Consider the following 26416-nt stretch of genomic DNA (forward strand, 5'->3'; position numbering starts at 1 on the left):
GGACCTATGAGAAAAAATGTTTATCTCTATGAACAACTGCAAGCAATAGACAGAAGAGTAATTAAGCCTCAGGGTGGAAACTATCTTCTGTAATACGGAGCTATTCTCTTAGCATCTCAGACTCTGAAGATGGTATTGAGATAAATTGGTGTCAGTTGAGCTTCCTCACTATCTGGATATTTTCTTTCTGGTTAATCTTCAACACTTTCAAAATGTTTGATCCCAGAAGAAGCATAAATGATAAAACACTAGGATCAGTATCTCAGCCTTCCTAAGAGTTCAGTTTCTTCTTCTATTCCTACTTGCCAAAAGAAAAGCACAATAAAGTTACATAGAAAGAATCTAAATTGTTGGTTATCCTTTCTAATAAAATTATCCACCATTCAATGTGTATAAAGTGCTCTGAAAGTCTGTAATGAAAGTAACCACTATACAGAAATGCAAAATGTTTTCTATATTACCATAAAGGGGACTAGAAGCTTTAAGTAAATGTATTCCAATAACCATCACAGAAAGAACAGCAACCAAGGAACTGAATATAGATAGAGTGGAGACACTTACATTTTACTAGAGATTCACAATAAAGCCTGCAAGGAATAAGATGAATAGATTTTTGTAGTGTTTAAAGGTCTAGAACTGAGACATTTTTTTACCCTTAAATTTAATGTTATCCAAATTTTGAATTAGTATAGGTAGCAGTCACTGAAAAAACAGATAAAGGTAAAGACATTCTGAAATCATTGGTCAAATCCAAGATTATAGATTTTCTTAATTAACATGAGAATATCACAAAATCATAAGTCATAATAATGCATCTCTTACCCCCCACAAAGAATATCATCTATTAATAAAACTATACGTCACTGAACTGACACAAGAGTACGCTTAAAAGAAACATACATAAGTAACACAGGAAGAACCAAAACCCTCATACACCTCCTTCACAGAAACATTTGCCATGGCTAGTGGAGGAAAACCTAAGACATTTAAAAATGAACATAATTTGGTGGGCCAATCTTGGTGAAGGCTACTGTCAGGATGGGGTGCTGTACCACTCAGATTCCCCTTCACCACCAAAGGACTTATTCCTTCAGCTTCTGGGAAAGTTGTTGGCTAAAGAGAGCTGCCTAGCTTAGAGTAATACTCCCTTCCCAGGGAAGCCTGCATCCAGTGACTGGTTGTTACAGGGAATCAAGGCATAACCTCTTCACTCCAAATGGGGTAACTCTAATGGGCCATCCCAACTTCAGGGGTCCCTAAAGGGTACGTTGAGGGCTTGTTACGACTGCACCATCTTCTCCTTCAGCTCAAACCTGCTTCCTTCTTTTCCTCCCACAAGTGTTTTTTGGGTTTTTTTTCTTTATTTTGATTTTATTGGAGTATGGTTGACTTGCAAGGTCGTGTTGGTTTCAGGTGTATGGCAAAGTGATTCAGTTATACGTATACATGTATTCATTCTTTTTCAGATTCTTTTCCCATACAGGTTATTACAGAATATTGAGTAGAGTTCCCTGTGTTACACAGTAGGTCCTTGTTGGTTCCCACAAGTGTTTGTTTTTTTAAAAAACATTTTATTGAAGTATAACATACACACAAAACATACTTAAATTCATGATTTTTTTTTTTAAGTGAAGACACTTCTGTAAGCACTATCCAGATCAGGAAATACAATTTTTTTTTGGTATTCACAGATATTACTAATTTCAAGAAGAAGTATAAAAATAGATCTTTCAAGCAAGATATATTATTATGGACAGACTAGAGACAATAGCCAATTAGCATTTTAATTTTCATTATTTTTTTAGTGGAGTTGTTTGGATAGTGATATCAAAAAGTGGCATTTTATAGAAAAACAGAAAATTGTAAGGAATAATCATTTTTTTCGGGCTAGATTGCGTATTTTAACAGTTTATGCATACTCTTCTCTGATGAAGCGAAACATACCTACAGTAGCTGCTATGAAGGGAGTCTTGAAGAATGTTAATTTTAGATGGGCCCCAGAAGGATGATTCACCATTTTGCTCTTGGAGCAAAGATCTAGGCTTGTTCCACTGTACTCATATTTGCTACTAATTATTTTGGGGTTTCTGATGCATTTAAAATAATATAGAAGCTTTTCTTGTTTGGGTCAATGATTCATTCAAACGCTTATTTCCTCTGAGTTCTCTAAATGTTCTAAGTGATTGTCCATTTTAACTTCTCTCCAAGTACAGCACTGAGAGTCCTGTTGGTTCCCACAAGTGTTTTTAATGAGAGTACTCCCCAATAAAATTTTGCATGCAAAAGCGATTACAAGAATAAAACAGGATTTAAGAATGAAAATATTTAGCTAATGATAACTGTCCACAAAACAACAATCACAAAGAAAATTGTACCCAAATGCTCTGTTATGAGTTCAAAACAATTAAACAAGAATTTGCAGATATGAAAGGGCATTTCAATTCAGAAATTAAAAAACCCAGAATGGAAGTAAACAACGAAACAGTGAAACTGTGAAACAGAAGTGAACTGAAGCTAGGAAAGATTAGAAAAGACACAATCTTCTCAAAGTATCATCATATTACAGGTGTCCAAAGGATTAGATTTAACTGAAAACATAATAAGAAAATCATAACTGGACAATTACATTTAAAAAACAATACCTTAGGGGCTTCCCTGGTGGCGTAGTGGTTGAGAGTCCACCTGCCGATGCAGGGGACGCGGGTTCGTGCCCCGGTCTGGGAGGATCCCACAAGCCACGGAGCGGCTGGGCCCATGGGCCATGGCCGCTGGGCCTACGCGTCCGGAGCCTGTGCTCCGCAACGGGAGAGGCCACAGCAGTGAGAGGCCTCCGTACCTCAAAAAACAAACAAAAAAAACCAATACCTTTTATAATAGCATAAAAAAGTCTAATATCTAGGAATAAATCTAATAAAATATACAAGATCTCTAATTAAAACTATCAAATATGATTGAAATTAAAGACGACCTTATAAATGCAGAGTTAAACCATATTTATAGATTGAAAGATGCAATATTTTAAATTGCATCTTCTCCCTAAATTATTAAGTGTCCTTCTCCACAAGTTAATTTGTAGATTCAACACCATCCCAATCAATCCCAGCAAGCTTTGTGTGTGTGTGAAAATTGACAAAGAATCCTCAAATTTATATGGAAATGCATAAAACCTAGAATAGGCTTTGAAGAAGAACAAATTTAAAAGTTTTACAACGCCAGATTTCAGGACTTACTTTAAAGCCACAGTAATTCACACAGTGTGGCACTGTCACCCAGGGGAACAACCCCAGGGTCCTTAATCCATATCTAAACTCTCTCTGTATAGTAGTATACAAGCGCACCTGTCTTGAGGCAAAGAGGCAAGAAACGCCATTCCCCATTTCTAATAAAAACCTCCCCTCCGGGCAAACCTGCAGAAAACCAAAGCTGACTGTATCTTCTAGCTGTGTTTACATGACAGGAAACAAGAGGCCTTAACCACAAGAAACTGGCATAAGTTGGCTGAACTTCAAAACTGGGACAAAGGTTGCTCTACAGTTCCTTACATTTCTACAGTTCATTGTAGTAGTAAGATCTCCACTGCCTGCACTGAGGTTGTTGGACCTGCTTCTGACCCAGACACCAGAGGACCATACAAGGGCAGAAAAGAAGTGAGAACTGCACTCTGGGAAATCGCCACCCATTTCAACTAATCAGGATGACAATACACCCCTGCCCCCCATAACCTCCTAAACCCTTGTCTATAAAAAGCTTGTTCTCACTTGTAATCAGGGAGAAGGTGCTTTCAGAGGATGAGCTCTCCCTTCTCCATTCCTTGGCCAATGAATAAGGGTTTCTGTTTGCTGCTACAAAAACTAATTTCGCCTTATTGATAAGAACAATAACCAGGTAGGGAAAGAACCAAACAAAGGGTAGGTAACAGCACTGGTCATAGGATAGAGAAATCAACCATAAAACAGAACAAAGTATCCAGAAATATATGTGTGTCTGTATAGTCACTTGATTTTCAACAAAGGTATCTTTGCAATTCACAGGAGATAGGATGAGCTTTTAATAGAATGGTACTGGGTCAATTGGATAGTCATAGGGAAAAAATAAACCTTGACCCCCACCTCACATGTAAATTTTAATTTGAGATACATCATAAATCTAAGTGGCAAAGATAAAACAAAACTTCTAAAAGAAACAAATGAGAATATCTCTATGACGTGGGGTAGGCAAAGATTTTTTTTTAATAGAACACAAATAACAATAATCATAAAAGAAAAGAACTAGAGAAATTGGACTCTGTTGCAATTAAGCTTCTATTTATCAAAGACGTTATTAGGAGAGTGAAAAGATATGTAGTGAGGGGCTTCCCAGGTGGCATAGTGGTTGGGAACCTGCCTGCCAGTGCAGGGGACACGGGTTCGAGCCCTGGTCTGGGAGGATCCCACATGCCACGGAGCAACTAGGCCTGTGCACCACAACTACTGAGCCCACGCTCTAGAGCTCGCGAGCCACAACTACTGAAGCCCGCGGCCCTGGAGCCCGTGCTCCACAATAAGAGAGGCCACTGCGGTGAGAAGTCTGTTCACCGCAATGAAGATTGCCCCTGCTCGCCGCAACCAGAGAAAGCCCGCGCACAGCAACGAAGACCCAAAGCAGCCAAAAATAAAAATAAATAAATAAATAAATTTATATTAAAAAAAAAAAGGTATGTAGTGAGAAAAGTGTTTACATTTACATGGTAAAGCACTTGTTTCTGAAATATATAGAATTCATATATTAATAAGGAAAAACCAAAATCAAAACAATGGCAAAAATGGGCAAATAACTTAAAACAGGCAGTTTACCAAAGAAGATATCAGCATAAGACAAATTATTCAACATCATTAATATTAGAACATGTAAATGAGAATGGCAATGAGATACCAGTATACACCCACCAAAATGACCACAGATAAAAAGCCTTGGCAATATCATGTGCTGGCAAAGATGTGAAAAAACTGGAAATTTCATATATTGCTGTGGACATATAAATTGGCCAACACTTTAGATAACTGTTTGGAATTATCTACTATCATCTGAATCAGAAATTCTACTCCTATACAGTATATACACCCAAGAGGAACAAGTACATATGTTCAATAAAAAGACATGTACAAAATACACATAGGAGTTTTATTCCTAACCATTAAAAGCTGTTAAAAACAGGCAAAATTTGGAAACAACCCTAACGTTACCAGGTGGATTGTAAACATAAATTTGAAAAGAAAACCAATAAACCCTTTAGACGATAATATAGGAAAATGGCTTTGACCGTGAGGTCAAAGAAATTTCTAAACAGGATGAAACGATTGATAAATTTTATATTACTATAAAATTAAGAGCTACTTATCAAAAGATATCACTAAGTGGATGAAAACAAGTCACAGAGTGGGAGAAGATATTTGAAGTATTTAAAACTATTCTATTCCAGGATTTATGTGCAAAAAAAAGGTGTGCATATGAATACGAGGAGACATGGATTAGAATGTTTGTAACAGTTTTATTTATAATAACTAAAAAGCTAGAAAGAAGTCAAATATTTGTTACCGAAACAAGTTCATTTTACCTGATGCGCAGCCACTCAAGCCGAGAAGACGCCGAGGTCTGCAGCAAAGAGAGGGCTTATTCACCAAGCAGCCGAGCAAGGAGACAAACCTCAAACCTGCATGCCTTAAAGGAAGGCGAGTAACTCGGGTATCTATGGGATAAAGAAGCAGAGTGCTTAGAGGCGTGAAAGGCGTGAGGGCCGTGAGGGGAGTGAGGAGCGTGGAGGGCGTGGGGAGCGTGGAGGGCGTGAGGAAGGGTGATTGGGAAAAGGTGCGACGGTAGTCGTTCTGCGCAGGCATAACTAAGCTATAGGCCTCAAAAAGCCAGGGGGACATTTGCTTATGCCCAGTTGGAGGGTCAATGGTCCTATCCAGGCTTTTTTTTTTTAATTAACTTTTTTATTGGAGTATAATTGATTTACAATGTTGTGTTAGTTGGTCCTATCTAGTCTTAACCAGCTCAGCTGGAACTAGACTCATCTGACTCCAGGTTCCTGGAAAACAGCTCCGGCGAACGTCTTGTTCAGGGTTCTTGCCACTCAGAGGACATGCAAGTTTTTTTGTAGCAACCATTAAAACGACCTTGATTAGTGACGGCAGGTTACAGGTATAATGATTTAACTAATGATTACCTATGTTTTCATATTCACCAACAATATATAGTGAAATAAATAGTGGTGTATTTGTGTAATGGAATATCGGATAGCATTGGAAATTAACAAACTACAACTTCCTAAAATTACACGGACAAATCTCAAACATAAAGGTAAGTGGAGAAAATCAGACACAAAAGAATGATTCCATTTATACAAAATTCAAAAACACAAACTAAACTACATCATCTAAAGCTGCAGGGGCATACAGAAATGCTACAAAGAAAGGCAAAGAAGAGATTATTATAAAGTTTAGCAAAGTTACATTTGTTAGGGCAAAAGGGGGTTGTAACTGGGAAGAAGCACAGGTAGATTTCCAGAGGGCTGGCGATGTTCTATTGATCTGGGTGGTGGTTAAACGGGTGTTCAGTTTTCTAAAAATTTGTTAAAGTTGTGTATTTACATTTTATACCTTTTTCTGAACGATATTACATTTCACAAAAAAAGGTGTGAAAAAACTATTTTCATTATCTGTTTATAATTACGTGCTTACTCTTGGAAATATTATCTCACTCACTTAAAGACTCTAATCCCAAAGGTAGGAAATAATTTTAAGGTTCTTCTTTCATTATAAAATACAAAACAGGACAGAAAATTATATCTCAATAATACAAAATTATATCTCCCTACTAGTCTCATTACACAGCCTATTCTTCTCTCAGGAAAAAAAATTACAAATAACAAATTGGAATAAAATTGGATAATGCTGGAAGGTTAGTAAGATTAAAAAAAGTTGTCTTCATGAAGAAACAACTCCTATTATTTAGTCAGGACCCACATGCCAAGTTAGAAGGCTGACACAATGGCGCTTTTCAGCTCCTTGTTAAAAAGTAAGGGTAGAAGCTGGGACTTCGTGGCAGTCCAGTGGTTAAGACTAGGTGCTTCCACTGCAGGGGGTATGGGTTCAATCCCTGGTCGGGGAACTAAGATCCTGCATGCCAAGCAGTGTGACCAAATAAAAGGAAGGGTAGGAGCCATTGCCAGGCACAGAGGAAGAACTATCCAGTTATCCAGTTACAAGATAATTCAAAAGGAAATTTAGTCACTATAGAATTTAGATCCAAACAGTCATCACTGTCTGTAGTGGAAACTATGTAAATTAAAAACTACTTTCTTGGGGGCTTCCCTGGTGGCGCAGTGGTTGAGAGTCCGCCTGCCGATGTAGGGGACACGGGTCCGTGACCCGGTCCGGGAAGATCCCACATGCCGCAGAGCGGCTGGGCGCGTGAGCCATGGCCGCTGGGCCTGCGCATCCGGAGCCTGTGCTCTGCAATGGGAGAGGCCACAGCGGTGAGAGGCCCGCATACCGCAAAAAAAATTAAAAAATAAAAATAAAAAACTACTTTCTTCACAGACATTTGCAGTGAGGAGTCTGGATCTATGCCTGTTGGTTCACAGAGTGGCCCTCATACAAAGAAGGCAGGGAGAGACAGGAGAAATGGGAAGACCACAGCAGACTGGTTGGCAGTTTTAACTTACGAGGCTTGTCAAGATGAGTACATCTGTACCCCGACCACCAGCATCTTAAAAGTTTATACAGAGGTCGTAATAGGGTTGTCATGTATTCAGTCCAGATGGTCTCAACGCCACATTACTCGCTCAAGGCTGCGTCCTTGAAAATGACTCCCACTGTGGGAATGGTGGGTAGACATATATTTCAAGGGCAGGGGAGGGAGTAAGGAGCCTCCGAATGTCTGGGTCAAGCTCACTGGTCAACTAGTGGTTACTTCCTATTAATGACCTCCTCCAACATGCCTTTTAGCCATCTCTCACTAGCTGTGTAGCCTAGGAAAAATCATTCTGTTTAAGCCTCAGTTTTGTGAATTGAAAAATGAAGGAAATAATCTTTACCCTAACTACCCCACAGGATGTTCTGAGAAGGAAATGAAAAAATAATTGTGAATTCATTTTATATGTAACAAAAGGATAAACACATGTGAGTTTTATAAGCTCTAAAAAGGTGATTTCACATGTGTGGAGTGGGTGGTGAGAAATCAGCATGGGGTTTCTTCAATTCAAACTAACCCAATGAATCACTGGCATCAGTAGTTTTGCATAATATCCCTTGGGTGTGCCGGTTGGGATAGAGATAAGACTGACAACTGCTGCTCTAGAAGTTATAGTGGGAGCTCAGATAGAAAGCTAATCAATGACTCATTTGAAGATTATAGCAGTCAACCTTCCAGAATTACTTTAAGAAGTGATAAACTCAAAAGAAGGACTTGTCAAAAGAACTTTAACTCAGATTATTTTGCCAGTTTAATCATTATTTAATATCTGAATATTTGCCACTTTATTCAGTTAAAATAAATTCTTGAGAAACTAGGAAGCAAAATCATGTCTTACTTTAGTATCCCCAACACTGCGCAATGCCTGGCATGTGATGTTTATTAAATGACTGAATTAAGTGGATGGTTTTGTCTCTCTTATGCCATTAAATCTATTAAAAACTTAAAGAAAAGCAAATGTAGCCCTCCCACAGCATGGCATCAGTCCTAGCTGGTTTTAATGGAATTTCTTTAAATATTCAAGGAATAGACCATGCTTAATATTTAAACACTCTAAATGGACTTTTAATGGCAATCTTTCCAATGAATTTCACAGGTCCAGTCTCAACTTGATATTAAATTTGTCTCTATTACTGTAGTCACTATTAAGAAACTGCATAATGGAATAAGAGTGGAAATCACATTTGCAGGAATGGACTCTGTGAAGAAAATCAGAAAACTTTACTGATATACCGACATAATGGAAATAAATTCCATATTTCTGAAAGGGACCTCAAGGGTGCAAAATATCAATTAATCAATTTAACAAAAGGCCTCACAAATTGCTGGAAGAGCTAGGACAAATTTGGGGGGGGAAAGAGATAGTCTTTCATATAATAAACCACATATTCAAGATACAATGATTAAGACACTGTGGATCTGAAACAGAAACAGAATGACAGATGATTGGGTTAAATGGCACATTGAGCTCCAGAAAGTCTACATCAGAATTTAATACATTGTGGCATTACATAACAGTGGGGAAAGGACAGATATAAACAAATGCTAGGAGGTAAACAGACTAACCATTCATAAAAGTAAGTAATTTAGGGCTTCCCTGGTGGCACAGTGGTTAAGAATCCACCTGCCAATTCAGGGGACACGGGTTCGAGCCCTGGTCTAGGAAGATCCCACATGCAGAGGAGCAACTAAGCCCGTGCTCCACAGCTACTGAAGCCCATGCACCTAGAGCCCGTGCCCCACAACAAAAGAAGCCATTGCAAGGAAGAGCCCGCGCACTGCAACGAAGAGTAGCCCCTGCTCGCTGCAACTAGAGAAAGCCCGTACGCAGCAACAAAGACGCAACTCAGCCAAAAATAAATAAATAAATAAATTTATTTTAAAAAATAAGTAAATTAAACATTTACAATAAACTTATACAAAAATAAACTCCAGTAGGATTAGGGAATTAAATCTCTAAAAATATACAAAATAAAACACGAAAAGAAAATATACATGAGCATTCTTATAATTAAAGGCCTTTCTAAAAATAACTTTAGTAATCATAAATGAAAGGATTGGTAGGTTTTAGGTAAAGAAAAACTCAAAACTTCTGTGTATGAAAAGACAATAAATAACAGCTAAACAGCTGTAAAATGGTGTAGTAAAGATATCTTTGCTAACTTTTTTAAGCAATCAGTTGAAAGCAACAATTGAAGTGGGAAAAAAAAAATCCTTTCTGAGATAAAACTAGGAAACACCCATGCCCCTAGTCACATATATTTGAAGAATTCCTGCCAGGAATGGTGAAAATTGGATCAGGGAAGGGAGAATGTGGAGGGAGAATGCTCACTACAGAGCTCAAGTGGAAGCAGCTGATTCTAAAATATGAGGGACATGGAAGAGGGCAAAATCAATGAACTTTTGTTTGCAGATGAGGAAGCAGCATCTGAGAGCCTCGTTAAATCCCCTTTAATATCACAGAGAGGCAAAGGAACTAAGGGCAATGAGGAAAGAGACAGAAGAAAAGAAGATTCCAACATGCCACATCTGATACCATGTGCCAGGGTTGGAAAGAATTTTGATGAGCAAGAAGCTCTGCAGTTGCTAATCTTTCTCAGCCAAAATGAACAGGACTTAACCCCTTATAACCACAGCCCCTGGTTCACATGAACTTCATTCTGAGTTAGAGAGAATTCCTGGGTTTTCTACACTATCCTCTTGCAGATAACTAGCCAAGGAAGAATTTACCTCATTCAAAATCCAAGGCACTTGCTGTGGGTTGGCACTGCATGTGTAGTTTTTAATTTTACCAAAATTTCCTGAAAAGAAAATACATCCACCAGTATAGGAGAGGAAAAGACATGGACAACATTTTCAGCAAGATCCCCCCAAAAGCATCTGTGGCCAAACCATCAATAGCAGTAGGATCTGCATGAAATAACTGTTGTGTGGTGGAAGTTCACTACTGTATCCTAAAAGATATCAAAACTAAAAAATTACCAATGAGTGCTCATCCACAAGAAGGGAAACACCATCCTCATGGAAAACCAGTATGGACTTGATAAACAGCAATAGGGAAAGACTTTCCTGAGGTCCAAGTTTTGGTAACTACAACAACAGCAGCAGCAGCAGCAAAAGTCATATGGATGAAAAAGTGCTAAGGCTGTCTGGGCCTTTGAGAATCTCAGAAATAACCACCAGGAATTATTTTCCAGAAGGATAAAGCTCTATTTTGAGAGAAAATATTGTAAACATACCAAATTGAGCAGAGCAAGGACAACAAAGGCTAAAAGAAAAAAGGCTCTGAGGAAGCAGATCCCAGAAAGTAGTGCAACAGCAAAACACATTCTAAAGTGGAGAGCACCAACCTGGCAGCAAGGCCTGTAGGGTGGAAGCTGGAGCACACGGCTAGAGGCAGAAAATGTTATTGAATCCAACTTGGCTCTTGAATCCGATGTTACTGAATCCAACAAGGCTACAAAGAGAGGCCATTTTTTAAGTTTTCTATGGTAATAACAGAGCAGCTAGGAAATATATCCTACTCCATCCTTCCCATTTAGCAGGAAACTCCTAATAGCCCAGGAAAACACCTTATTTAAACATGGGTAACACAAGGGATACAATTTAACCCCATAAATTACAAATTATAAGAAAAAATATTAAAATGAACCTCATAATATTCTGACTATGAGAACACAGAAAAATGGCTGACAAAGCAGATGAAAACTGAGATTACAAAATGAACTAAAACACATTAAGAAAATTATTGCACCTTTGAGAGAAAAGCACAAATCAGAAACAGAGAATCTCAGAGATTAGTCCTTCAAACTAATATGCACCACACACACACAAACACACATACGTCATGTGAGTCTCTACCATGTTTGGCTTCATCTAATAGTTTTGGACCAAATTGTTTAAAAAGAGGGTTTTTTTTTTTCTTTCTTAATTATTCTCAGAGATCTCTTGGTTCTTGCTTCATGTCCCCACTGGGAGGGCCTGGGAGAAGTGACATACCAGTAGCAATTAGCACGCTCAGAACCCAGATCTTGGTTTTTAAATACCATTTTCTACTAAAAGAAATCAGAGTTCCTTGGAAAAATGAATAATTCCAGGCCTAGGGCAGGGAAAGTACAAAATAAGTCTGGAATATCTTGTTGTGCATGAAAATAAAGAATAAAATAAAAAATAATAGGGTCAATTCGAGAGGACACAGAAGCCATCTTTAAGGGATTCCCACTGGCCAAATCTGGGACAATTTGAACATTACAGTAAACAATGATAATAATGATTATAAGACCTTAAAAATCCACAAGTCCATCCTAATTTAAATAAATGAACTAAGTAATAACATGTTGAGGAATAGAATATTTACATAGTTTGAAAGTAACTCTTTACAAAATACTTTTGAGAAAAAAATTAGTAGAGGAACCTGGAAGACAACATTGTAATCAAGTGGCCAAGTTAACATTACCAGTAATAGGAAAATCTAAATAATATACTATGGAATGGGATGCATTGCGAACTCAGTGTAACAGCAAAGGAAACCATAAACAAAACAAAAAGACAACATATGGAATGGAAGAAAATATTTGCAAATTATGCGACTGACAAGGGCTTAATTTCCAAAATATACAAACAGCTCGTACAACTCAATTTTTTAAAAAAAATCAAAAAATTGGCAGAAGACCTAAATAGGTCTTTTCTCCAAAGAAGACATACAGATGGCCAACAGGCACATGAAAACATGTTCAACATCGCTAATTATTAGAGAAATGCAAACCAAAATCAAAATGAGGTATTATCTCACACCAGTCAGAATGGCTATCATCAAAAAATCTACAAATAATAAATGCTGGAGAGGGTGTGGAGAAAAGGGAACCATCCTACACTGTGGGAATGTAAACTTGTGCAGCTACTATGAAAAACAGTAGGTAGGTTCCTTAAAAAACTTAAAAAGAGATACAGCAATCCCACTCCTGGGCATATATCTGGAAAAAACAAAAACTCTAACTTGAAAAGATACATATACCCCAATGTTCATAGTAACACTGTTTACAATAGCAAAGACATGGAAGCAACCTATGTGTCCATCAACAGATGAATGGATAAAGAAGATGTGATATAGATAGATAGATAGATAGATAGACAACAGCACAGAGTTTGTTTTTACAGTCAATCGTACAAAAATGAATTATAAACATGTAGGAAAAACTGACAAGTCTAAACTGACTTGTCTAAATTAACTACCTTGTAATCTTCAAAAGCATCAAGGCCCTAAAACCTAAGGAAAGACTGAGAAATGGTTGTAGATAGTTAAGAAGACTAAAGAAATGTGACAATTAAATGCAATGTAAGAATCTGAGCTGGATCCTCTTTGTTGTAAAGGACATTGCTAGAGATATTGGTCCAACTTGAATTGAGGCTGGATATTAAATAGTAACAATATATCAATGTCAATTCTCTAAATCTGACAGTTGCAGTTATGTGGAAAAATTTTCTTGTTAGTAGGAAATTAAGCATTTCCTTGTTAGTAGGAAATTAAGTATAAGCATTTGGTGGTGATGGGGCATCATATCTACATTTTACTCTCCAACAGTTTCAAGGGAAAATGTCTTTGTGTTGTACTTTCAAATTTTCTGTAAATTTGACATTGTTTCAAAAAAAAGAAAAGAGTAAATTAGATGGAAGATAAGAATAGACACAGAAAGCAGAGCAAAGAAAATGAAAAATGGTTAAGAAATTAAAATAAATTTTAAAAATTAGAAACAAAAAGATTTTAAGACAATGATAGATATGGAAGACCAACAGGGAAATGGAATATGGATACTACTGAATCTCAGAAGAAGAAAAATCAAAACAAAGATAAATATTTAAAACTATACCTTAGGAAAGTTTTCTAAAATTAAAAAAAGTATTGAATATATAAGCTGAAGTAAAACTCCAGGGAACTGGTAAATATTTCTCAGAGTGGTCAAACCAAAACCTATTCTAATATGGAATTTCAATGTTGGAGAAAATTTTTAAAAAACCATGGGAGCGATAATCATAACAGAAGAGAAAACGACATTGGGAGCAAAGCCAACAGTCAAAAATAAGAAAAGGATTTTGAATGGTTTTCCTTGGCTCTTGATGTGTTCATAGGTTTATCAATACTGCTGAGTTGTTGTTTGTTTGAGGAATCAATGCAGAGTTTGATGTGACTGAAGAATTACAGGTGAGAACATTTTCAAAGTTAAGAAAAACACTAATTCTGTACAACCTGAAGTGTGGAATCTGCCAGCATGTATTACAACTGATGGTGGCATAAATACACGTGGAGCAGAACAAAAGCTTTAGATTGACAAATGTGCAAAACTTGTGAAAAATGTAATGTTTAAACCCTTTATTGTTCATTGTACGATTCATCAACAGGGACTTTGAGGATGATATTTGAATCGATCGTGTGTTATGAACACAGTGGCATCAACAGTGAACTTTATGTGCTCTTATAGACCAGGGAAGCCTAATTCTGATAATTTTTGTTCAGAAATAGTTGAATAGCTTTAATTACCCAACCATATGGAACATTAACAACCTGACACTAGTAAACTTTTTTGGTGACTTTATTGGGCACAGGGCTGAGATTGAAATTTTTTTGAATAAGAACTGCCCTCACTGGCTATTGTTAAACTTTTAATGGCTTTGGAAATAAGCTGTTACTACAAATTTGATAATGTTTCTTAATGAATTCAACCAAAAGTAACAGGGCAGGGCTTCCCTGGTGGCGCAGTGGTTGAGAGTCCGCCTGCCGATGCAGGGGACACGGGTTCGTGCCCCGGTCCGGGAAGACCCCACATGCCGCGGAGCGGCTGGCTCCGTGAGCCATGGCCGCTGAGCCTGCGCGTCTGGAGCCTGTGTTCCACAACGGGAGAGGCCACAACAGTGAGAGGCCCGTGTATTGCAAATAAATAAATAAATAAATAATAACAGGGCAAAACAGTGCTAATGTGTGAAACTTACTCAATACTAAAGTCATTTCATTGACAATTAATATTTGAATCTCAAGTACATTCAAACTGCTTTATACACTTCCCATGATGACCAAAGATAAAACAAGAAATGAAATTCCATTTCCACACAAATTTGCAGCAGATATATTTCCCAAGTTCAAACTACAGTTCCAGGAGTATTTTCCAGACCTCAGTGTATGAAAGAATGGAACTATCTATGTTCTTATCTTTTATTCCCATATGTGGCCCCGCCATAGCTCCCACTTTAAGATTCTCTCTCTACAACACTTTCCCAACCATCCTCATAATTTTATAAATCCTCTTAACCTTCAAAGGCTTCCCTAAACATCCCAGCCCAAGATGTCTCCCTAAACTCAACTCCTGTAATAACTATTATCTGGTCTTTCATTTGACCCTTTGTGTATTGATCTTTTCTTGCTTATTGTATATCCACCTACACAATCAATATCTCCCCATATACGCTGTAAATTTCTTGAGGGAAAAAGTTACATCTTAGAGTACAATCCACAGCCCCTGCTGGCAATACTTGAAACACTGGAAAATGTTGGTTGATTAACTGCTTGAGCAGGTATTTTTAGTTGCAAACATAAAAATAATAAATGAAGGACTATGGAAAGACTCATCCACACTTTGCTCTTACAAATTTAATTGAACTCACATTTCCTAGGTATTTACTTACTTTTGGCTAGTCATACAAATAAACCTGAAATTGTCTCTACTCCCAGAAAATAAAAGGTAAGGTAGAATTATTTCCTGCAGTGGCTCTCAACTAGAGGAAGTTTTGCTCCCCAGGGGACACTTAGCACTATCTGAAGACATTTTTGTTCGTGGCAACTAGGAGGTGCAGGATGCTATTGGCATATAGTGAATAGAACCCAAGGATGCTGTTAGGCACCCTGCAATGCACAGGGCAGCCGTCCACAACAAAGAATTATCTGGCTCAAAATGTCAGTAGTACCAAGGTTGAGAAACTGTAATTTTCTGTGCTGGTGTGGGCTGAGATATATAAAAATAGTTCTCAGTATTTGTTTTCATCTTCTAAATTATGACATTTTCATATGACTTATTTTTTATATCTGCGAATCTAGGGCTGATGTTCTCTCCTCCCATTCACCCCCACTTCACTAGACTAATACGTTCATGAGGCTGGAAACTGGCCCTCCTCTTTGAGGTGCTCAGTAAGTGTTTGTTAAATGGATAATGAAGTAGTGAAATGTTATCCATTCTTCCCAACACATTTGTTTAACACTTGCTTTCTGGAACGACTGACCCTTTAACAATCTAGAAGGACCTTCAGAGATAAGTGCATCATGTGTTTTTTAATATTCAAGACGGTGGCAACTTTTCTTCAAATAACTTCCTATGGGAAATTCTAACATGGAAGGCAGATAAAAATAGAGATGCTCCATTGAGTCAAGGTGAGGGATCCAGAGCCCAACGGCCAGTCCATCCCTAAGGTGGACATTGAGAAACAAACCCACTCAAATAACAATCAGGAAAACTGAAGTAGAAAGTGAAAGTAACTAGAATAAAGTCAGAAGACTAGATAGTGGTAGGTCATTAACTGAAGCTGTGTTCATTCATTAAGCACCCTGAAAGACAGGTGCAGAACAAAAGTTCCTATTATGTTGAACTAACCTAATATTATACTATGCTAATATATGTGTGTGTGTTTATATCTGAGCAACTAGGGCTGATCCCCCCACTACCACATCCACCTCCTATAAACTCCATGTGGCCCCTCGCCACCATGGAAATTCAGGATGAACAAAATCTATGGATCAACTAGCTATAGAGACATTTCTTTATGAATCCTTCTTTCTAGTGAGACAGGTACTTCTGTGAGATCAATTTAGACAGGAAAAAAATTTTTAAAGTCCTTTAACACCCACTTGCCCTTCTATGTACATAAATGATTCTTAATGCGGGGGAGTGTTGTTGCATAATGGGATTTTGGAATTAGGAGAATGTGTAGTCTGAAAAATCACAGCCTGTAAATTTATTTTTAACCCCCCCCCAATACCTATAATTTTTGTAATACATACCTCAGAAAGCTTGTCAAAATATTTTTGGCTGGCGGGTGGGAATTCTTAGAAGATAGTGATTCTCCAGCAAATAATAGGAAAGTAGAGAAGGGACGTCTAAGAGAGTCTCACAAGGAGAGGGTGCAGCATGAGGTTTTGTGTTTGTAAGAAGACCGCAGGATATTTACAAGTGGGAGGTAGAACACAGGGAATTTCATGTAAGGACCTGGGACCTTTCAACGTTCTACGTAGCTGGTGTTAAAAACAATCGAAAGAGGACTGAGTCTGGGCATCGAACGTTTGGAAAATGAAGCGGCCAATGCCAAAGGCCAGAGATGTAGGCCAGGACCTATACCCTGAAGATAAGGAAACCATTCCTGGGCTCTCTGCTATACTTCTGTTATAGAAAAACACAAAATGACTGGAAGGTCGGTATGAGGCTGGAGTCATGCTGTGATCTTGTCAGAGTCGCAGAATTATGATGGAAGACATTGCCCCAAAGGTTTCTACCACGAGGTGAACACATAGTAGTCACGAGATCAAATTTAAGTGGATTATACACCCAATCTATCTTCATGGCACACAAACCCCCAAATGGCTTTTTTCCTCTTAGAATTCTTGCATAAAGAAGCTGAACAAAACTGATGTGTGAGTTAGCCAGGGTCAATGCTATATTTAGCAACTTGAGAGCAAAAACAGTTTCAACTTTCCAGTAAAATCCTTTTGTAAGCAATAGCTTTATAAAATGTCACAAACACAGCTGTGTGGAGGGCACAGAGAGATTTGTACCTGTGACCATGAGACTGGCCTTGGGGAACTTACAGAACAATGATGACACCCTGGAGTGAAAATTTTAAAACAAGGGGGAGGGGAAGGATGGGATAAGCAAAAGTGATGTCTTCTCATTAACCTAGCCTATCAGAGCACTGCTCCAAATGTCCATCCACCTCAGTTCATCTGGAGCGCCCGCTGGGGTCTGCAAATTCCATCTACTAGTCATAAAGTGTCATCGATTAATCTTCCCTCGTGTCCAGCTCCTATCTTTGTGTTTATTCTCCCTCTACAGCCAACAACTCTTCATGGAGGGGGTCCTTAGAGGTCACAAATCTCACTCCTCAATTTATACATGACAAGAGCAAACAAGACCCAGAAAAGGGAAGAGGACAGTCATTCGGTGAATTTCAATAAGCATTATAGAAAGTACCTGCCAATCACCGTAGAAGATCTTGTGTGTTTTCTAGAGGAGATTATCAAGAGGATGAAACCTCCAGCTGACCCAAGAGCTGGACCCTGGCAGTGGGAGGCTCTTCACCCCTCCTCTCGTCCTGGTAATGTATGCTCCGCCCACCATTCCCACACTAGGAGCAAGGATGCAGCCTTGAGAGAGTAAAGTGTTGCTGAGACCATCTGGACTGGATACTGACTGAACCCTGTGAAGGCCTCTATGGAAACTTAAAAGATTCTGGGGGGCAGGTACGGAGATCTACTCCTGCAGCCACCCAAGACAAGCCTACCCTCAAATATAAGTTCCCTTGCTTATTAAGTCTGCCACCTACCAACCTGGAGTTTTCTGGCCCTTTCTTCAGCTCTTGCCCTCTGTGTACAGGGGCGAATTTCAGATTTCACTCGGGAAGCTCCCCTGGTTGCGAACCAAGTGTTTTACTTTATTTTTAATAATTCTTATTATCACATGAAATGGAAAGCTTCTTTGCATTTATTCATTCCCATAAATGAGGAAGAGCCTGACTCATGAAGACAGATATTTGCTTCAGTCTTCCAAGCACAGCCTGTGTTGAGGCTGGAAGAAGCAAGGATCACAAACGAACCTGTTTATTTCAAGATAGCTTTGACAGTCATAACCAAGAAATGCCATCTTGCCCCTTGGGGCCAGCCCTTAAGTCATCACTAAAATCATGTCTTTAATTTACTGATAGCTGGTTTTATAAAATCTGGTTTAAGAGTCTGATTTCTATGAAAAGATTTATGAATGTAAATAATAAATGTGTAGGTTTATAAAATGTAAACGGTAAGATTTTATAGAGGTTTAGTCAAAGTTTTAACCAATGACCAGAAAATTTTTTAAATACCATCACATTACAAAAAAACCTAAATTACCAAAATACAGTTCTAAAAATACAAGCTGTTCTATTTACATGTATTTCATTTTTACATCAATGCCTCTGAAAGATCTATTAAAGTTGTTGGTTACCTATCATTAGTAGTTAATTTTTAAATGTAACTAAGTTCCCAACTGCACATTTTTTTCTTTCAAAGACAATACCTCTCTCCCTACATCTTGAAAAATGAGTAGTGTTTTGCTATTAACAGTAGTTCTCCTACTGCCCATTCCTTTGAGCTCAGGAATTAAAATAAATTTCTTTAGCATTTTGCCATATTTGCTTTATTTTTTGTTGAAATATTTTAACATAAGTTACAGATAGATTTCACTCCCTAATACTTCAGCACGTGTCTTTAAATAAGGATATTTTCTTATATAATCACAATACCATTATCATACCTGACAAAGCTTACTAGTAATTCCTTAATATCATACTCAAAAATCCCAAATTGCTCCAAAAAATTTTTTTATAGCTGGTTTGTTCAAATCAGCATCCTCTGAAGGGTCATGGATAGCATTTGCTCATTATGTAACTCTAAAACACCTCCTCCCCACTCTCTTTTTACACCATGGTATTAATTGTTGAAAAGTCCAGACCAGTTGTCTACAAGATGACCTGCCTCCTAGATTTGTTTATTTCCTTGTGGTGCTAGTTGTTTGTCTAGTTTCTGAATTCTGTATGAAGTAGAAGGTGTAACAAAAATTTGAATAAACTCACTACTGGCAAGAATACTTCATAGGTGATACTGCTACTTCATATTTGGTCCATTTCCTATCCCAGCTGGAAACTTTCCCACAATGGTCATCTCTCTTCTCCCAGGATCTGTCAGTGACAGAAAATTCACTTTCTCTAAATGATCCATCTACTCTGATGAAAAGCTCTGAAGAAAAGTTTAACCCAGGTTCTGTTATTTATGGTTTACCTTTTAACTAAATGAAGATCCTGTACAAATGCACAGAATTTAATCTAAATAATAAGAATAGATACTAATATCAGAGGCAGAGTGGCATAGTAAAAAGTTCTTAATTTTGGAACCAGACAAATGGTTTCAAATGTTGGCCTTGCCCTACCACTTAATTGTCTTTGGAACTTGGAACAAGTTATCTAATGTCTGAATTGTGGTTTCCTTACACGTTTAGAGTTATTGTGAGGCGTAAACAGGTTCATGAGTAAAAGCATCTAGCAAGAAGATCTGGACCAGCAAGTATTCAATAAATGTTTGCTGGGCCCCCCACATATGCCAGCGCAATAAATAAGATTTTTTAAAATGACATTCTGCAGAAATGAATACTCTATGTGTGTAAATAAATAGATGGATTTATAAATCTAAAATTGAGATTATTTTGGAAACAGAGGTAATTAATCTTAGATTGTGAAAGCCAGAAAGGCAGGGAACAGCCTCAATTCTGCATTTTACAGATAAGAATGTAAAGTCAAAGAAACAAGGTTTTGCTTCTACCCACACTTAGCCCCCACTTAAGCATCTGTGATAAATTGGTAGAACCGAAGATGGCAGATGAAAAAGGTGCCTTCCCTTCCCAAGCCACATTAAGAATCCATTCGTCCTGAAAAGAGAGGGAATGCGGTCTAGAAATGCAAATATTTTCATCTCAGCTGCCATGCCAAATGAAGGCTAAATGTGTCTTTAAAGATCTTTGAAAAACAATGCTTTTATATGGGAGATTAATATTTGAGTTTTCTGAAATTTCTTCATTACCCTAAACCACACAGACCCAGGCATATGGACTCCCTGAAGTTTGATGAATGTCAGGACCCAAGTGCGGATTGAAAACCGCCAGCCCACACTTAGAAAGCCAGGGTCACACTACATTAGTATGAGTTCAGTGCCATATGGCAAATGCCCCAGTTTATTCAACATGCTGCTTTTGAACTTACTGCTAATAGGGTACCATTATTAAATGGGCATAGAGAAAGAAACAGAATTAGTTAAAATTTTTACAGCTTGATTTCTACCACGTATAATGTATATTTTCTTAAAAAATGAAAAAATGAGATTTTTCCCGTTAATTAACAGAAGGTAGAAATTTAGAGAACTTTAGACATATTGCAAATAATTCTCCATTGGCAAATATTTGTTCTAAACAAGGTTTAGATCACACATTTTTTGTTTAGCTAATGAAAATTACAGCGTTAAGAGGTACATTTTCAAAATTGGCTGTTTTTCTCAGAGAGGAGCATTAACTACATCGATTCAATCAGTTTAAAACTATATACGTATTTACCTGATATTACTAAAATAACAGGAACAGGAAATAATGTCCATCCCCTTCCTTTAGTATAGGTAGTAGTTAGTGCTCCATTTCATGGTAAAAAGTTTTACCTGCAGATAAGAATATGGGGATTCTTTCCTTGACCCCCAGTAATGACCAGATGGGGAGTGGAATAGCCCTTGGGTGACTCAAAGGAAGAGGTTCTGGAGAGAGCTTATAAAGATGGAGTTCAGTACCTTCCCCGAAGACCACCACTGAGGTACGGAGCAGCAGGAAGCCCCCTGACCCAGCAGCTGCTGCTAATCACAGCCTTCCTTTTCCTTCCCGGCCATCCTGTCCAAGGCTGAACTCCAAGTCAGGAAATTTTTCTCAGCAAGGTAATGATCTGATCCAAAATAATCAGCACTTAGCTGTGACCAGCGAATGGGCTTAATCCTTCCAGGAAGTGTTACAAAACACCCTAAAGAAACCTCCAATTCATGATGTGAAAGCAAGTGTGTGTGTGTGCATGTTTATAAGGGGTTGGTGAAGAAGTCACTAGGGGCTCTTCAAATGAGCCCCCAAAGCCTCCTCCCTGTTTGCTCACATTTCCACCTGAAAGTAAAATTAGCCACATATACCTGCCTCTCATTTTCTCTGAAATAACTGCACAGTAATTTCGGGGACATTCTTATTTTTAAAATATCTGGTCCTGTTTGGCTCCATCCACTCTGAAACCAACCTTTACTTGCATCTTTGGATCTTCCATTTCAGATGAGAAAGCCATACAGTCCAGAATAATCTACTCTTGAAATATGTAAAAACATGTCCCATCAGAGAACTGGATTGTGGGAATTATAAATTCCCACAACCCAAAGAAGTATATGTAGGTAACATTAAAATGATGACTGCTCCCTTGAGGCATTTTATATTATACTTGAAACATTATTTTAACCAACCTTCCGGGCTTCAAAAGGACAGAGGATTAGTAGGTCAATGATTTGCTTATGTTTCAGACAAGAAAAGGTATCAGACTACGTCTCATTTCTACTCACCTTCAACAATGTCTGACTTACCAGCCCTAGGTTTACGGTACTGATAGCAAATCCAAGTACTTCCTCTTCCATATCCAGGGTGCATGCTGCTCCCCCAGCATCCCAAGCTAGAATCCTGAGCATGTCCCCGAATGGAGCAGCTGACATCGTACGCCCAATCCCTAACTAATGATTGTGGCCAGGAAAATGGTTATTTTGATTGGCCTACACCAATCAGGGTGCACGTCTGAAGCTGGGGATTAAGTCATTTCCCAAGAAGGACACATTAGATGGAGGATAGGTAGATACTAGTAGGAAAATTGGAGAAAGGGAAGAATGAATACTGGTTGTTCACTACATAGACATCTGGCCTGAAAGACAACAGCAAGCCCAGGGCTATATCTACTGAAAATTACTGTTGGGATTACTAATAAGGAAATAGTTTCCAGATTACAAACTAACAAACAACAACAAAATTCCAAGGCCAGTATGTTTCTTTTATTATTATTTTTGTTTGACTTAAGATGGTTGAATGATTTCATTTTCATTTATAAGCATTACAAGAATTCCCATGCAAAAACCAAGACCGTATATGCCTAATTTCAATCGGCCAAAATCCAACCCGTGAGACTGGACATTCAGGATCAAAATCAAAATGTTGCTTGACCTTTCCAATAGTAGACATCACGGTCATCCTTTGAGAGATCGGCAGGCCCCTGACCTCCCAAACACTACAGTTTGCCATGAGTTCATACCAAAACAGGGAGCCGATCGATGCCTTGCAGCACCTAAACCTGGCAAGTAATTTCATTCATGAAGACAGGACACCTCTACACCAAGGCTGCCACCCACAGTTATCTCCTGGTTCCTGCTCTGTAGAAAAATCTGCTTTTGCACAGGCATGGTATCTTCTATGTGGGGACTGATATTAATTTTTCCTTCCAGTTTTCCTCAAAACTCTCAGTAGAAGCAAAGAGACTTTACAAAAAAAGCTTACCTCTTTAATGTCAAAAGAAATACAGTTGATCCATGAATAATGCAGGGGTCAGCGGCACCGACCCCTGTGAGGTTGAATATCCATATATAACTTTACAGTTGACCTTCTATTCACGATTCCAAATCCAAATATTCAACTAACACGTTCAGTGGAAAAAATCCGTGTATAAGTGAACCCACACAGTTTAAACCCGTGTTGTTCAAGGATCAACTGTACATACAAAGACAACTACTTTATCAAGCATGTACTTTCCCCAGCTTCAGATAAAGTCACTCAGCAGATATAAAGCTTTAAAAATTTCTCAGTAATACAGGAACCAGGAATATCAAGGAGGGCAAAACAGGACCCCACAATTAAAGAACTAAACAAATACAAAGAATCATTCTATTGATGAAGACAAATGGGCTAAATGAAGAAATGATAGCACTTCAACAGTGGATGTCAATTTATATTGAAATACACGCATTGGAACTCCGACAATGGCAAAAATCTCATTAGTGCAAATAACAATTATAATGGTATATTCTTTAATAGGATTTAAATAAGGCTTCAAAATAATTACACACACTAAAACTACCATTTGGAAACCTTAATTCTATCTGGTAAGTTGTCAAAGACACCCTTCCAAACCATCCAAAGTTCTGATTTAAGGACAATTACATTCAGTGAAGTTGCTCCAAACACAATTTATAGCATTATCACTTTCAAAGTCTACATTGTTTGGCAGAGAGGGAGAAAATACCCTGGCCACTGGTCGAAAGAAATAAATCCAACTAACGTACCAGGTAGTTCCCAGGTTCAGATGATTTTCAAATATCTGTGGTGATGAACGCTCATTAAAAAAAATAAAGACAAAAAAAAGAAAACAAAAAAATAAGAGAATCCTGAAGCATGAGAAAGAGATTTGTTTCCCCGCTCCCATGAACAAAGGTATGAAAGCACAAAGTATGAAACAGAAAAAAGTGAGAGAATTCATGGGTATTTTCACCTATGGCTCAAGTTCTCCTTAAAAAAAAACAAAAACAAGACCAAACACCAAAACAATGTGTAATAACTACAAAAAGTAAACAACAAAATCAGAGGCAGAATATGAAATAGTAATATACTGTTTCAGAGCCTGCACCATCCTGCAGAACCAGGAAACTTAAAATGTGTTCTTAACAGATCCAACCGAGGCTGGATATGTAAAAAACAGAAAGACGGCGTCACAAACCACACTACATATTATGAGAGTTTTAGAACCAGAGGGGAAAAAAAGGCAGCAAAAACGCTCAGAAAAATTTATCATCAATTCTGAAATGGGGCCTTGTCACATCATCAGGGTTAATGAAGACGGAGATCGACTTCCCCGGGTTCTCAGTCACTAGTTGCTGCAGTTTTTTGGCCAGACGGTCATCGGGCTGGTTGGGGTCCCCTCCGTCGGACTGCGGGGAGGGGATGGTAGTGGTGCTCCCTCGTCTCTGGAGCTCCAGTGTCAGCCGGTTGGCTGCCTTGACATGCTCGATGGCGGTGCGCAAGTGCTCCGCCGGGTCTGAGCGGACAGAGGAGAGCTTCCGCGCGTGGAGCATGACCGTCTCCTCAGACAGGTGCTCCAGCATGTTGCACTGCGGGATGAAGTAATTGGGACACATCTTGTTGACCAGACAGTGTTGCAGGTCATCAATGAGGCCCAGCAAAAAGTGGGCTGCATAGTCTTCTTGGGCCAAATAGTTGGCAGGAAGTCTGTCGCAGGCCCAGAGCATCGTGCTCCGCAGGTGATAGGGGCTGATAGCCTTGGGCCGGGACAGGAGTTTAATGATGATGGCTTTGCAGGCCTGGTAGGCCTGCATGAGGCTGCTGGAGATGCACTTCTTCAACTGCACCTCACTCCTGGCAAAGGACAGCCGCCACTCATTGTCCTTCTTTCCCTTGTAGGAGCAAGCAGGCACCAGGTAAAACCCACTGATGACTTCTTCCTCGGTGATCTTCCCATCCCAAAAGTGGTTCTCCATGAGCCAGCTCTGGGCCACTGCCGGCCAACCCTTGAAAGAGACCACTGGGACAATATCGTACAACATGCGACTGCTCCCCACACCCAGAATGATGGAGATGATGGTCCCATTCTTTTCTACCTTTTCCACCTTTGGCATCCCTCGCTGGGGTTTCTTCTGTATCTCTGATAGGACAATGCTGATGGAGTCATAGAACCAGTCAGCCACTTTGGTTGGGGAGAAGAAGTAGTTGGTGGCACCATTGATATGATCGACGATGGTGCAACAGTCTTTCCACTTACTGATCGTCCCCTCGTCAAAGAGCCGAAGGCTCAGCCACGAGTGGCACAAGGCTGAATGGCGCATATCCAGTGTCACAGGCTGGTTACGGTCATGAAGCTTCAGGGCTGGCACCAGAAGAGTGAAGTCCATATCATAGTCGGTCCCTCGGGCATAGACATTAAGCTCATCTAAGTCCAGGTCTACCACGCCTTCCCGGACTCCTCCAGAAAGCAATAGATACTCATTGGCCACTGGAAGTTTTTGGTCCAGCTTTTGCACCATTCCTAAAAACAGAAGGAGAAGACACTATTACAGGAAGCACAGATACAAGAGTCTTATGCATCCATCGAGAATGTGCTGAGCTTCTAAGAGCCACCATTCGTTATCAATACAAAACCAGATCTCAGGCTGCTGCACGGACCCAGCCAACAGTACATTGTTCATTTTCATCGGTGCTAGAATCCATCCTTTTCCAAATGGGAGAATTATGCAGATTCTTCTCTCGTGGTGAAAGCAGTATCATTTTCAATCATAAACCTGGGCTCCCCTTCCCCCAGTCATCACCTCGGTTAATGGCACTGCCATCCACTCAGTCACCCAGGCTGAAAAACCTTAGTAAGTTCCAAGTCTTACTTGCCTTTCTACTGCCAAATCTTATCTATATAGCCTCTGCGACATTTCTTGTTCCTTCCCTGTTCTCCATCTCTGCTGCCATCATATAATGCCTGGCTCTTCCATCTCTTGCCAAAGCCGTCTCTCTCCCCCACACCTCCCCCAGCTTAAACTTTCCTCTGTTCTGATGATTCTCAATGTGGGCTGTGGACACTGAAAGTAAGACACTTTCAGAGGACAGTGAGGTCATGACTCCTTTCATAATGCTAATACATTATTTGCCTTTTTCACTGTGTTGACACTTGAGCTGACATTTAATGGTACAAAAGTATAAAGGAGGGCAAAATTGCTGGTGCCTTAGCATTAGTCAAGACAGTGGCACCAACTGTTCTAACAGTCATTTGATTCTTTTTTTTTTTTTTTTTTTTTTTTTCGTTA

General features: G+C 38.9%; 1 protein-coding gene across 1 annotated transcript in view; it reads right to left on the reverse strand.

Annotated features, from left to right (window-relative positions):
* Positions 1–23624: 23624 nt before the first annotated feature.
* The window catches only part of MB21D2 (Mab-21 domain containing 2), a 117695-nt gene continuing 114903 nt past the window's right edge, over positions 23625–26416 (reverse strand). The window contains exon 3 of the mRNA XM_024752100.1: positions 23625–25650. Coding sequence (XP_024607868.1) covers positions 24386–25650 — 1265 coding nt within the window. The 3' untranslated portion in view covers positions 23625–24385. The remainder of the gene's footprint in view (positions 25651–26416) is intronic.

This window comes from Neophocaena asiaeorientalis, unplaced genomic scaffold (assembly GCF_003031525.2).
Source record: "Neophocaena asiaeorientalis asiaeorientalis breed wild unplaced genomic scaffold, Neophocaena_asiaeorientalis_V1.1 scaffold293, whole genome shotgun sequence".
Classification (NCBI taxonomy): domain Eukaryota; kingdom Metazoa; phylum Chordata; class Mammalia; order Artiodactyla; family Phocoenidae; genus Neophocaena; species Neophocaena asiaeorientalis.